The sequence below is a fragment of the Stegodyphus dumicola genome, chromosome 3 (genome assembly GCF_044657685.1).
Source record: "Stegodyphus dumicola isolate Sdum_Otavi_A_Nest chromosome 3, ASM4465768v1".
Lineage (NCBI taxonomy): Eukaryota > Metazoa > Arthropoda > Arachnida > Araneae > Eresidae > Stegodyphus > Stegodyphus dumicola.
The window spans coordinates 115378299-115393842 of NC_140770.1; the positions used below are offsets into that span (position 1 = coordinate 115378299).

The 15544-nt window shown below is 33.2% G+C and overlaps 1 protein-coding gene across 2 annotated transcripts in view; it reads left to right on the plus strand.

The window, feature by feature from the left end:
• Positions 1 to 15544, plus strand: part of LOC118198767 (Na(+)/citrate cotransporter-like) — a 91005-nt gene that overhangs the window by 59765 nt on the left and 15696 nt on the right. The window contains exons 3-9 of one of the 2 annotated variants that reach the window (XM_035370526.2): positions 1575 to 1690; positions 3781 to 3941; positions 6331 to 6418; positions 6547 to 6690; positions 7621 to 7740; positions 8201 to 8278; positions 12808 to 12915. In XM_035370526.2, the coding sequence (XP_035226417.1) occupies positions 1575 to 1690; positions 3781 to 3941; positions 6331 to 6418; positions 6547 to 6690; positions 7621 to 7740; positions 8201 to 8278; positions 12808 to 12915 (815 nt within the window). Of the gene's footprint in view, positions 1 to 1574; positions 1691 to 3780; positions 3942 to 6330; positions 6419 to 6546; positions 6691 to 7620; positions 7741 to 8197; positions 8279 to 12807; positions 12916 to 15544 lie in introns of both variants that reach the window. The other variant, XM_035370525.2, reaches the window with a different exon arrangement.

The following is a 15544-nucleotide window of genomic DNA, read 5'->3' on the forward strand; positions in this document are numbered from 1 at the left end:
ACAATACACTCCACTTTGTATTATTTAAAATTAAACTGGGAGTTGCTTCCAAATTGTTGCACTTCAAGACATATGAAAATATTGAGTATCGGAATCTGTAATGAAAATGTCGTTGGCAGCACATTCATCTTATGGTTTCACATCCTACATCACCATGCATACAGTACAGAAATAAAGAGTAGACTGTAAGCCATTTTTAAAATTTTTGGAATATTCTCTTGAAAATAGGATTTAATATGCTACGGAAAAATCACATGAAATTTTAAATATTACTATTTGAAAACTAATGGAAAAGTTTTATTCGCTTCTTTCGTTATCTACCAGTGAATGAATGACCCAAAAGAAGAAAATTGATAGCTGTTATCTAGAGTCAATTACCGAGGAAAGAATGAAAAGACTCCATCGACAACGCAATTTGTTCCTGTTCATAATGTAATAAAAGACTTTTTACCTTATTACGTTATCCATTAAGGCACTCCTATTTAGGCGAAAAATCCTCGTAACTTTCTACCATGCATAATTAACTTAACCATATTTTAATTATGCTGTTAAATCCAAATTCAGTAGACATACAAGGCTATACTCTTCCCAAAGCTCGAGCTTAGTGACTTAAATTGATTTACGGAAGCTGGAAAAACGAAGACACGATTACATTTAGTTCCTTCAGCGACTATGGAACAAGTGAGCCTACGACGTAACATGCTCAGATATTTCTGCTCGGAAAAAGCAAACCTCGTAGAACAGTAAACCGTGGTTAAATCTATTTAACTACAAAGCTACATCGATTTAATCATCTTGTGCTAAGACGAATTCTTATCTCCGCATTCAACAGAATTCTAAAATCCAAGAACATAGTGTGCAGGTAAAATTTTATTAAAAGGTTCATTAAAAGCGACGTCATTTAATACATCTAAATATTTAACAAAAGTTAATCATTTAACTTTTAGATTTTTAGCTACTTACCGTATTTTATACATTTAAAGACACACAACACACAGATAATTTTCAACACCGCATTAACCTGACTCCAGCTTTCGCAGCTTCTAACTTCCACTCCAACAGTTACAAAATCACTTATTAAAATGCAAACCGACACAAAGTAAGTGCCACAGGTGTGATATTTTTCTCTTTGATTGTCATAGAACTCTCTTAATCAACTGAAAATTCTCTCCTTATTTAAAATCAATTTCCATTTTGGTGATGATTGACAGAAAAATTAGGAGATATAGTTAATAATTAACATGAAAATAACGTATTAACTAAAACAAACCTTACAAAACTGCCATTTATATATTATGGTGTATGTATAGTAAAGTTATTATATTGGCTTTAGGGAGGATCAAATTATATTTTTCGTATGAAATACATTAAAATTAAAGAATATCTTGATTTATATGTATTACATTTCTTATAGTGTATAAAAACGTAAAATAAAGAGGTATTAATCAACCGTATTCATTATTAATGAAAATTATTTGAATGTAAAAGATCGGTGTTTTTTTCTAAAATTTCATTACTTGATTTTTACTTAATTCAAGTTCTAAATGAATTACATGTAATGTTCTTTGGCTTAGGATACTATAATGATGTATGTCGGTGGACTAACCTTAGCTGTAGCAGTTGAGCATTGTAATTTGCACAAGCGGATAGCTCTGAGAGTCTTACTAATCATAGGGGCTGGGGCAAGATGGTAAGCATAATAGTTCGTACAAATATTATTGAATTTTATTTTATTTTTATTGCTTCTTTTCAAATAAATAATGAAGTTATTTAAAAAATAATGGTGCAATTTTTAATAACTTATTATCCTTCAAATCATTGTTTTTTAAATAACTTCATTAATTAATTATAATATATTTAAAAATAATTATGTTAAGTGTAAATTCAGTCCCAGTGTAAACTGTAATACATTTAGTTTGTGTCTTCAAACTGCGGGTTTATCTAACATCAGACAATTTGTGTTGTTTGTATCTTTATTACAAGTAGTCATTGGTAAATAATAAATTGCTCAGAGGATTCTATCCGCTGTAAAAATTAATAAAAAATTCCTTATGTATGAGCGAATGTAATAATATGTTAAACTCACACGTAAACATTACAACTTTATTATTTATTCGCTTTTGATTATTTTATGGCGTCGTAATCGGGGCACAATATTACCGAGTTTCCGTGTTAAAAGAGCATTTAAATACTCCAACGAGAGATTATAATGTAAACTATTCATTCATACAATTCCATGATGGAAGCATGTTGCTGAAATATCGGCTTCATTCAGAATCACGTTCGGCTACGGATAGCAGCAAATTCGCGTATAACCATGCAGAAATTTGCAGAGATTTGTACAACATCACTTTAATCGACTACATATAAATCCAACTTGTCTCTCGACAAGGCGCAAGTTTAATTAATGGGATATTCCGTATACTGATATATCAGCATAAATTTCTTAATTCCTGCTATCTTATCTGAATACGTCATTCAGCTGAATATCATCGTGATAAGGTTCTAAGATTTAAGATTTATATAAACCTGAAACCGATGATAACTTTAATGAGAAACAATAAGCCAAAATTTATATGAACGTGAAACCGATGATAACTTGAACCAGAAAGAATAAGCCGTTAGGCAACAACTGAAACAAGGTTCTACATTTTTAACTGAAACACGGTTCTACTTGTTACAAGATATGTTTTTGGTTGTATTAATGTTGCTTAATCGTTTTAATAGTCAGTGGTGAGCTCAAGAAATCCACATCATTGTGAGAGCTCAAGAAATCCACATCATTGTGAAACTATTTTGTTAGCAATTACAACATCTCGATGACAATTTCTTTTGAAAGGCGGTCGCCGTACAGAGCTAACCCATGATGTAAAGATTTTGCTCAACCTATTGCATAATCCAGACCTTCAACTAACCGGCTGTCACATTTTCCTGTCGTTGCGAAGGACTTCGTTAACCAAGATAACATCAGCGATGTCCATGTGAATGAATGACGATGTGAATGAATGTCGATGTGAATGAATGTCGATGACTGTCAGGAATTTTCACTTTTAAGCCAGCTCGATTCCATATGGAAACGCTCAGAAATCTCTTGATTGTTAGAAATTTATGAATGCTGTCAGTCTTTCATTTTTGCTTAACTTTAGATTTTGCACCAAATAGTCGTTTATTGTGTGCACTTGAACATTCAGAGTTTTCCCAACAACTGAGCAATGCAAACCAATGTGATTCGTTTTGTCTTTAAATTAGATGAAAGCATAAAGTAGCATATTGGACAGATATCTGAATTTAAAACACGAGGACTTGTCTGAAATTATTATATGAATTTTTTGGAAAATTATTAGTTAAAATATAACATAAAGCTAAAATTTTGTGTACTCATTCATTTTCTTAGATTAATTATTACAACCAAATTTTTTTCCTATTCATTCATCAAATTAAGAGGATATTATTATAACTGAGCATGATAAATGATACTGTAAAACAACAAGCTCTTGAAGTCTGTAATTGAAAACAAATCAAACTTTGATAGAAATTTTGGTGCCCACTCGTATACTTTTACATACATGGAATTTTTTTTCGTCAAACCAACTTCAGTCTGAGATCATTTTGGCTTAATTTTAAATCTTGATATTGGTATATTTCTGTTTTTCATATATATACGGATGTGCCACTGATACCATAACTATTAGAATAACGTAATAATGATATTTTAACAATGCTATTTCCAATAACTACTGTAAAATATAACTAATATATTTTTTGCATCAAATTTTGTAGGCTGATGCTTGGGTTTATGATTACTACAATGTTTTTGTCCATGTGGATCAGCAACACTGCCACCACAGCCATGATGGTGCCGATTGTAGACGCTGTATTAAATGAGTTGGAAAAAGAAGAACGTGAGAAAGAACCTTTAAAAAGTGATGTGCCAGTTTCTCGTAAGTCTTATGGTCATGGAAAGGAAATTTGTTCTTAACTAGAATTAAATCTTATTTCTGATTACGGGGTATAGCACTTTACCTTAAAAAAAAATTAAAGCTATTATGCATTTTATTGTTGGATAGATTTATACAACACAGAAGATTCCAGAAAGAAATTTCGTTGAGTTGACTGAGAACTAAAAAACACACAGCTTTTTTTAATCTGTTTGATCCCATGCTTGTTGCGAGATTGTGATATATTATACCTGTAAAAATATTTTTGAAGTGTGATATTGGCCTTTTTATAAACCTATGCGAGACACTGGGGCCTCTTGCTGACTTTTTGGCAAGATGTTCTGCTTGTTCATTTCTATCATTCTCTTTCAAAAGTTGAAAGTTAAAACATTTAACGGCTTTTGAGATTAGGGTTCGAAAGATTCAAATCAGGGAACGAACATGACAATTCAGTTTTTCTTATCTCGAATCTTTCGCCAGATTCGTGAAATTAGAATACTTGATTGTTATATTCCCAGATAATATTATTATGGAAAATGCATCTTAGCTTATGAGCCTACTTCAGACAATCTCAGGAAATTTATACTAATTAGAAAAAATCGTTTTAAATAAGGTCTCATGCAAGTAAATAAATATCGTACACTCAGTGATCGAATATTTGATGTACTGAACTTAAATTAATTGCTAGGTATTGAAGACGCTACACTGAACAATAAATTTCTGATAAAGCTTGATGAGATGACAGGAACATTGATGTTTTTGATGATTTACATAATTATTTTTTTTTCGTCTGCGGACATCCTAACAGCAAGCAGAAGCATCAGCCTGCCTGCATAATAGGGACTTTAAATTTGATATGCCCATAGAGGCGCACGCGCCTCTATGGGAGCGTATATACTGGCGCGTATTGTTAGCCAGAAAAATAATTACGATTCGAAATTCGGAATACAGATTTTACTGAATGCATGGCACTTTCAAATTCCCGTAAACGAAAATTAGATAAGTAGAAACGCTGTAATTCGGGGAACCATTTATACTTAAATCATACGTTAAATCTGAAATGTTATCATTTGCGGTGTCTAGGGAAGCCGAATGAGATACCGAACGAGCCGGGTTCGAATTCCGGAGAAGGCACGAATGTAAATTATCTGTCTCCTCATAAGAGGTAATGTTGGTTGCCTGTTAGCTGCCTCTATAAGAGGCGGGGGGGGGATCGACTCCCTTGAAGTTGGAAGGATGGATCTCCGGAACTAACAACTTAGTGGCAGGAGACCCGGGGTTCAAAATGGATCGTCTGAGAGTGGGTGCAGCTGCCGGGGCAGTGATGCGCTACATTATAACCTCTTCTGTCCCAGTCCAACATTGGCCTCCTTGTGGCCCCTGCCGGTAACCAGGGTCGCCTGGGCTGATGGCGTTGGACAACCATTCCTGGGGATTGACTGGGTGGAATTTCGGAACCGACCATTAATGGGAGGAGATCTGGGGTACTATTCAGACAACTGGCTAGCCTTGTGTCTAGAAAACCTCGATCTCTGGGGTAAATAATCAGTATTCACAGGACTAGAGCCATCGTATATTCGGTGGTTGTTTCAGGCTCGGCAGGGACCATATGGTATTGTCATTTTTGCCCCTTGGTTGTGGGGACATTATATGGTTGATGTCGAAGGTTGTCCGAGGTGGAATGGATTCCTGTCGGTCAATACAGGGGGACAGCCATATCAGTCTTTGTGACTTTTGTAACTTGTGTCTTTTAAACGATGGAAGAACTATGTACTTGACGTTTTTGACGTAACTATGATTCCACCACTGCATTTGAGTATTATTTTAAACGTGCTTAGTGAAACATTTTAAATTCCTCTGGATTGATAGAAGGTGGTGGCGCTCCCTCGGATTGTCTCTGGTGGTTGGGGCGCTTATAAACCGAGTAAGGGAGACTTAGAGTCACCCAGGGCAGGCAACTCTCTCCACTGGTTCACTGCCTCCATAAGAAGATGACCACCACTTCCGGTCTTAGTAGTGGAGAAAGATTAATAATGGCTAGTGCCCGCCCTAAAAAGAAAAAAAAAATATTTTTCTGCATGCAACTCAGTGGAAAGGCATATTTATCAAAAAATAAATAGATCCAAATTGTAATCAAAAGAATATTTTAATATTCAATTTGGATTTAAACTAAAAGAATTCGTATGACAGATAAAAAAAACCAGCTTACAGGAAACACTTTTGTATGAGAACAGGAATGATAATCGTTGATGCATATTTTATATGGATCATTTGATGATAATTTAACCTTGCTGCAGTCATTTCACTTTATTGTTTTCATTCTGATGTGATGATAAAGAAAGTTTATGAAAACGGGAAAAAAATTTTAATATATTTATTTTTTGACTTTTAGTGTTGTCAGTGCCATCTGGCCTATCACCTTCAGTATGGGGTCTAGAATCAAACAAGAACCACTATCAAATTAACATGCAGCTTTCAAAGTAAGTATTAGATTTTTAAAAAAATAACCAACTACTTCTAATTCTGATCTTTTCAATATGACAAAGATACAGTTTCAACAACAGAAATTTGCTTTTAACGAAGTTACATAATTTAAACTGTTTTGCAGTGGCAGTAACTCAAGCCCAGAAAAAGATTATAAACAGCTGAGAGATTCTCTGCTTTTGAGCATTGCATATGCAGCTAACTGTGGAGGCACGGGTACAGTGATTGGATCGGGTCCCAACCTTGTGCTCAAAGGACTCATGGAAGAGTAAAATCTGTCTTATTATATATATTTATTTATGTCTAATTGTATTATTTCTTGGCTATGGTCCAAAAGAAACGAACTTAACTATAAACTTGTGAAGAATTGTCACACTCTCCCGTGCATGCGTCCGTGTTGTAACATTTACCACTTGGAGAAAAGATTCAATCAATACCTATAAATAGCGTAAATTACATCTTTTTTTTAAGATTATTTTTAAAAACGCCTGAAAAGTACACATCATTTCATATAAGAAAAGGCAAAAGTCATGCGAATTACTTTCTTTAATCTATTCATTCCTGTTGCTTTGTATTTATTTATTTAATTATAACAAAGCACTCGAAGGCTATCAGCCTAAGGAGAGGGATGCTATCGTGGAGGACTTTCCAAGAGAAACTGGCTCGTATACACGTTAGAAACCAAGAAATTGCCTATGCAACCAGCCCGTTCGCCGGGATTCGAACCCCGGGCCGATCTACCAGTGCTTAGTGACTTTATCCTCGGCCGTTGGTGGGCCTCATTTCCTTTGAATTATTCATATTGAAGTTCGAGTAGACCAATTAATTTTCGTCGGGATATAATATCAGGAAATATCAGTTATGAAAACTTTTTCATCCGTTGAAGATGGAATGTACATAGATTCCTGCATACAGAAATGTTTCAATTGCATAAAATAAACGTAGCCATAAAAATGCAAGCATTACTTATTATTTTAATATTAGCTACATTTACAGATATTAAAGTTTTGATACTATAAAAAAATTTGAAAATTTTGAAGGTCGTTTGAGCAAAGTGAATTCAGAAATTAATCTTTTTAATTCAGATAAAGGTGAATTACATATCCAATCATAAATAATTATATCGTAAGAGATTTTGAGTTTAGATTTCGGAACTAAATATATAATATATCCTTGCTTAAAATAAACTCTGTTTCAGGTTGTATCCTAAATCCACCGAATTAACATTTGCATCCTGGTTGATGTATAACGCACCTGTCATGGTAATTTGTGTCTTCATCTGCTGGATTGGACTTCAGTTCTTCTACCTCCCTTGCTGGTGAGCAAAAGAAGTTTATGCAGATAAATGCAATGTTTCAATTTTTCTTAATTATTATAACATGTACACGAACAATCAGTTAATACATATATGAACAAAATGAACTATATAAAAGTTGTTTATATTATTAATGTAATTCCACAAGCTCAGCTCTGTATTAATTTTAACTTTCTACAATAATATCAGTGCAAACAAACATGTTTATTTCAAAACAACTTAAACTGGCTGCACATATTATGATCTTAATGTTTAAATGAATTTAACATCGACTTACAATACTAGAAACTATCTTTTATTTAAATATTAGGGTTGGTTTAAAGAAATGAAAAACATTAAGCAAATTAATGAAGCCACTTCCCTTTTGTCGTCTTAAAATTTTAAAACACTTCAAAATTAAATTTCGATAGTATACGTCTCTGAAAAATAGCTTTCATTTTCTTTTCTTTTTATTTTTCAGTAGTTCTAAAGAAGAAAAGAAAACTGAAGTAGCTGCTAAAAATGCAGTACTGAAGAGTTATCGAGAACTCGGGGATATTACGTAAGTAAAAATGTTTAGTTATATAATCTATTATACTACTATTACGAAAAATTTTTATGTTTAATGTTTCGCTAGGAATATTTTGTTTAGATGAATTAAATACAAGTATCTCCTTCTCTTAAAGCCCATCAGTGGATGAGGGGATATGGTAGCTAAATACTTTATTTTACTCCATCAGTAAGGCAGCTGGTCAACTTGGAAAGAAGGCTAATCAGTCCATTTAAGATTTACCAGTAATTCTAAATACTTCACTCATCCAAAGTACACTGGTAATTCGTTCTACATTCGATTCCCCAGTGGGCGAGCTGCTGCGGGATCTTTGCAGTGTTTCCAACATGTAGCACTAATAAGAGCAGTTTTGTCTTAGAAATACTTTTAACTTTCCAATGACAAATAAATCTCGCCTACTTTGACATAATGAATTAAATTACCAATTTTCTCTTAATATTAGCATGTGTATACAATTTTGTTTAGATTCAGATATTTGATCTGCTTTACAAACTTCAACTTAAGAATAACAGTAAAAGCAGTTACTTCATTTGGGCTAAACAATCATGGAAATCATTTTTGTCACATGGGATTTTGCGTAAGATACGTATTTATTTTTGTATACATTTTACTAAAGTCAAGTTTTTTAGATATAATTTACTTCCATATCAAAGGAAAAGTGTCAGTTTTAAAAATCAATAAATACATAAAATGCTGCTTTCTTGTTACTCCCATTTTTTAATATTTATATACAGGTGTGGATCAAAGTAGAAAATTCATAGTATCAATAAATAGATAAAATGCTGCTTTCTTGTTACTCCCATTTTTTAATATTTATATGCAGGTGTGGATCAAAGTAGAAAATTCATAGTAACTAGTAAAATGTTTACCGAAATGAAATATCCATACATATCCTGAAATCTCACTAAGAAAATTATTATTATGATTTTACATTAAAGAAAAGAACGGAAAGCTAAGGATATAAATCTTCATCAGCTATATTAAATGACTAGAAAAACTGTAATAGTAAGAAATAGCTCCCTAGCAAATTAAAAGTCGCTAATTTTCTGAATGGTAAAAAATAATAAAACGGAGATATGAGACAAAATGTAAGGAATATTTCAATTATGTTTCTGAAAAATAATAATGAGCAAAATTTGCTCATAAAATGAACTTGTAATCTTTTGTCTATATCTCATTATTCATCTGCAACAGTGCATGATTCATTAAAATGTTCTGTGTTTATTACGATAATTCATTATACACGTGATGCCAGATTTTAGGCAAGATAGGAAGGAAAAACCTTGTTTTGTTTGGAACACGCTGTAACAATCACACCAAAATTCTGTGTCATTCCCGTTTCCAAAGTCGAGGTTTGACCCACGATTTACGTCATAAGTTGCGACATCAGTGGCCTTTTGTTTTTAATTGCTGCAGTTTCAATTCATGTTGGATACGAATTGTAACAATTCCATTCAAGATTTACGTCATTCTACTGTTTTTATATTCTAGGTTTGCCTTATGTTTCACGCCATAAGGATGGGAAGATCTCTGGCAACATCAAATTTTAATGAAAACAGCTTAAACGCGCACAACAACCTACATTTTGAATTTCCCAGAAGTAGCCCTCTGTCGTAGTTAGCGAGGGTCGGGTATTAATCAGTAGTGGGATGCCGTGAAGAAAATTTGAGTGAAGATGGTGAAGTGCCACCTTCAAATGATGCTAAATGTTGCAGATAAATAAAAATAAAAAAGCATTAGCTGAATGCGTATGCCTTGTTTTGCCATAGTTTATGATTCTGAGTTGAAATTACAGATCTTTGATTATACACTGCGAGCAATTTTGGAAATAAATTGTTTGACGGTCCAATTTTTAAGTCGTATTTAATATGCGAAGATTCAAACTGGTATTAAAATATAAAGATTTAAATTGCTAAGCAATTTATTTGTACTTTTAAAAGAAATAAAAATCCTTTAAAGTGTTTCTTTTTTTTAAAAGAAATTGTTTTATTCTAAATTTGATTACAAAATTCAGTTCAATTTTAATTTCCAGTAATTTCTTCATTCAAAGTTAAAAAAAAATGATTTTATTTTTTGTATTGTCTTACTTCTTCATATTCTTATGTTTCTTAAATTTAGACTAAAGTTTTCTCCTTCTTACGTTTTCCCGAAATGTGAAGGAACAAAACCAAAGTTTTTATTAATTTAGCACATCAGTAAAAAGGAATAATATTAAAAATTATTAGTATTAATCAAAATCATAAATATTAGAAATACGAATAATATGAGTGCCGTAGGAAAGCTGTAGTCCACAAAATTCCTTCTCACTGTGGAATCCCTGATAACGAGACTGTAGATGCCCTTGCAAAGAAGGGCACACACATCCTTACAGCAAGATCTAGCAGAGCCACTTACCGATCTATAGTATCCATTTCATGTTGCAGAATTCTGAATAACTGTAAGATATTTCTGAGAAGATTTCAAGCAAGGGTGGCTACTCAGCAAACTACTACACTACCGTAAGGTGAAGCAAGCAACTGGTGGGCTGCCTTTCGTTTGACTACCAGATGCAACAGCTTTTCGACCCCCCTTTTTTTTTTCGATTTGGAATTACTTTAGCTTGTCGCACCTATTAACACCTTCATAATACTTCTTAGATTGCCTTATCTGGCATTACTCTTTACTCACGGTATTGGTAAGCGCGGACCTTCCTCTTCGTATCTGTCTAGAGCCTTTCTGCATTTGAAATAAGAAGATTTACAGCAGTGGAAGGAAAGAAATATGTTCTTTCTTTCTAGTAGTTATAATATTAATAATAAGAACCAATGCATTCCGAAATCAGTATCTTGTCACTAGACCATTAAAGACTATATAAAGGGCCAAGCATTCTCTCTTCCTCACATGAGAAGAAAGTCTTGTCCGTTGCGTTATATTCGTATTCTGTTGGAAACTATAAATATGATAACTTACGAATTATTTACAAACAAAGCGTTAATTTATCATATGTCTCCAAGTATCATATGTCAACAATCACAGTTTCAAAATAAGGACAGCGTAGTTGAGTGGAGAAAATAGAGTGATTAAGAATGATATGACAGATTATTGCTTTAAAAGATTCTAGTTCGCTTAAGGAAGTTTAGATAACAAATTCAGCTCCAGATGCCAAAATAGAATATATTACAGACTAGAAGATGGCCAATTTCTGTGTACATAAGAGTTCGTATTGAAGAACTGCTTGGTTTTGTTTGTTTGTTTGTGTAATTATGGCAAAGCCTCGAGGGCTATCTGCCTAAGGGGAGGCATGCCTTCGTGGAGGACTTTCTAAGGGAAACTGGCTCGTATACACGTTACACATGGGGAAAAGCACGAAAACGCCCATGCAGCCAGCCCGTTCGCGGGATTCGAACCTCGGACCGAACTACCAGTCTGTTGGGCCCGAAGAACTGCTTGGAATAATAATAAACATAAGCTATAAGGAAATATTTTTCAGATTATCTTCTTAAATATGTTTCAGATAGAAAAACACCAAGCTCCAGTGACAGGCCAGACAAGAAATTCAAAAACAATGTAAATTCATTTTTCAATCCATTATGCGTGTATCTTAATGTTTAAGATGCAATGCAAGTCTAAGAGAACACTGTAGACGCTCATATGAAGTAACAAGTTCGCCAAGTTAACACCGATTGAAATTGTTGACAGTTTTAATACGTTCTGAAAATAAGTTCTACTTGGTCAAAATATGAATTATACGCATCAGGTATCCTTGGTTAGTAATAATAATAGCAAAAATACAAATCAAAGTAATTCATTTTCTTAACTTTGCCATGGAGAAGGATATCACGGGTTGCATATGGCCCTCCTGTTTTAATATGGCCATCTCTGATAAAGATTATTACTAGAATAATTTTCTTTTAACACCCGACGTTGGGATTAAACATACATGATATGGCCGCAGTTGAAAAATGTCTTCAAATATTTTACTAAAGTTAAAAATGATGACTGATTCATCAAAAATTCAGCAGAACTAAATGCTCAAAATTTTAACAGCGGCTTTCATATACTTGTTTTATATATATACCAGTATTATTATGAGAAAGTATTTATTATCGAAACAAAGCTGTTCGTTGTCATCCTCCTTATTATAAAGTAATTATAATTCAAATTAATCAAATTAATTTATTAATTCAAATTATCAATTGCACTTCAATTAAAATGAGTATTCAATATTTGAATGAGAAACATACTGATACAAAGGATTTTAATTTTTTCCCCCTCGCACTGACAGTTTTCTTTGTATTATTTTTTTAATAAGAAAAAATTCGAATACATCATAGAAAAAATGTTGTGTATTTTTAAGAAAATAATACATTTTCCTAAAAATAAGAAACATATTAATTGATAATTTATCTTATTAATAATTCTTGTGTCTCTTTTCATAGCCTTTTAAATATGATAAAATTACGTCAAGGTTTTAAGTGAGAGATTGGATGCAGATGAATAACTTCTTGTAGTAATGCATTGTTTTATTTGTTTTTTTCCAGTTTTCACGAAACTGCAGTAGCTTTATTATTTATTTCTGTCGTCCTTTTATGGTTCCTGCGTGATCCCCAGTTTATAGATGGTTGGTCAACTTTCATGAAAAATGGAAAGTGAGTTTTACGTTTTGATATCCTTTTAAAATAGGCATTACTTTTCTATAAACTATAATTCCGAATACGTGGTTGGAAGCCATTTCAGCGGTGCACTCACTATATAAAATACAACTTTTAGATTAGCTATAAAAGACAAGTAATATTATCGTTAAAATTATACGATATGAAGTAATATAGCATAATGAGACAGCAGAGAATGCTATTATTAAAATTTTATTATTACAAATTTTGCCTATAAAACGTTAAATTTCATGTTTTCGGAATTGTTATTAGGCTATTCATTTTAAATAAAATATTTGTTTTTAATGAAGAAATTTTTATTTGCAAATTAGTCTTATGATAGAAGATGAAAAATATAGTTAATGGAAAAAGTATAAGTATGTTATTTACGATTCTTACATTTAATTCAATCAGAAAAATGTTCCTTTTCTCTGATGGAGTCATTATGAATTTGAAAGAGATTACAGTTTTGAAAAATAAACATATTTCTCTGTCTTTAAATATCTAGTTTCTCAAAGGTTTCTCCAAAATTATTAGATGAAGATACAAAATGCCAACAGCTGAAAATTTGCCTCATGGTTAAGCCTCATAACTATCGTTCTTTCTACGAATACGTTTCTACGAATACGTAGATAGATTCAAAAGTTTTCGGTTTGATATATTTTTAAAAGAAATAAAGAAAATTTTAATAATTTATTTTTCAAGCTGCTTCACCTCGTTTACCTCAGATACTTTTCTCTTCGTTTAAAGAGCAACTTTACGGCCTTGAGAAAGTAATCTGAAGGGGATTTGCTCTGAAAATTTTCCAATACTGCCCTTTTCACGCCATCATCGTCATTAAATCTCCACGAGCATCATATTTCAATTTGAAGAGCTGATAACAAATCACTTGAAGTTAAACCTCAGCTATTGGAGGGGGGGAAGGTAATTTCCTTAAACCCACATTGCTGTTCTTAAATGCATTGACGAATGCACGCTGTTTCCGAAATGTTAAAAATGTCGCAGCACCCGTTTGTTATGACTTTATTCAAGTGAAGATATTCACGTAAAAAACGCAAAACAGTTATTTTAAGTAGAATCAATCTTCCTATTATCTTCTTGACTTTTAATCGCTCATCAATCAATTTTTTTTTTTTTTTTTTTTTGAGATTTTTTGCCCTTGCGAATTTGTTTTGCCCATTTTTTCACTGTAGAGTAGGATATACATATGATCTAAGCATCGTTTTATTTCTTTGGCATTAAGACGTTCTTCAATCAAAAATTGAATCAGATAACAATACTCAGTTTTAAACATGTCGATAAAAAGTAGTAAATCATTTCATTCGGTAATCGGTCAAATGTTCACTAAAGAAACTTTCAAGTTTATTCATTTAGTATTGTCACTTCAAGATGAATTGATTACCGAACGATTTTTTATACGTGAGGGTGAAACTTGCGGATCTACTTGAGTATTCCTTAGTATCTTATGATGAATTTGATTATGGCGTTCGAGCCAGATTCTAGAAGCGGTAACTTTTCTAGAATTTAGGGAGGCACTGGGCGGCAGAATTTAGGAGCCGCTGAGATGGTACTGAGCGGCAAACAACCCAGAGATGGCTAGTTCGCACTATAACTGTTCCCATCTTGCAAGTCAGTGGCATGTTTCTGCCTGAGCGTTAGTACGTCTGCTGCAACTATTCGGTAAACATACCAAGCTATAACTCTTAGTTTTCAAGTTACTTTATGTTTTTCACTTAAGTGTTTTGTAAATTCATTAATAATGAATTTTAGGATATTTAATGAGAAGTATCAAACAATTAAGAAAATTATTAGGATCATCGCGGAGACGAAAAAAGAGATCGTTCAAAAGTATGAAGAGACCATACGTTGTTGCCATATTATATGTCGAGTGCAATGATGTCTACGACTGTGAAAACCAAAGACTTCATTACATCGGGTAACGTTGCGAATGGGGTGAAATCGATTACCATACAAAGACCAGAGACGTTAGAGCATTTTGAAAAATTGCTTTTGATCTGGCTACGAGAAAGATATTTATGTATAGTCTCATGTGCGGTGCTCGATTTATAACGCTCACCGTATCTTGTGCTATAGACTAATGTGCAGGATTAAGAGAATTTGCACATTCTGTCAAATTTCTGAAAAACTAATGGACAGATTTTAAGGAAATTTGGTATGAATGAATATTTACAACAGAGAAGGAGATGTATCATTGTAAAGTCATTTTATGTACGCATGATTACCAGTAAAGCTCATCGTGCAGGTATGTCCAGAATCCACGATATGATATTGAACTGAAAATGAGTTTAATGGGGGGGGTATGATTCCCTCTTACAGCCAGATAGGTCGCGCAGTGTGATGGTCAGGAGGCAGTTAAAGCGTCCCTGCAACAATCGTTCCCAGTGCTGCAGCAAGGCAATTTCCAACTTCGGAATGACTCTCAGAGGGGGATGGCGAGATGAAATTGCCCTCCTAAGAGCGCCCCGGAAATGATCCATAAGGTTAAAGTCAGGAGATCTAGCTGGCCAATACATGCGGAGAATATCCTCACTTTCTAGGTAATCGCCGAGCAGCTTAGACCAATATGGACAAGCTTTGTCGTTCACTAACAGGAACCCACGCTCAA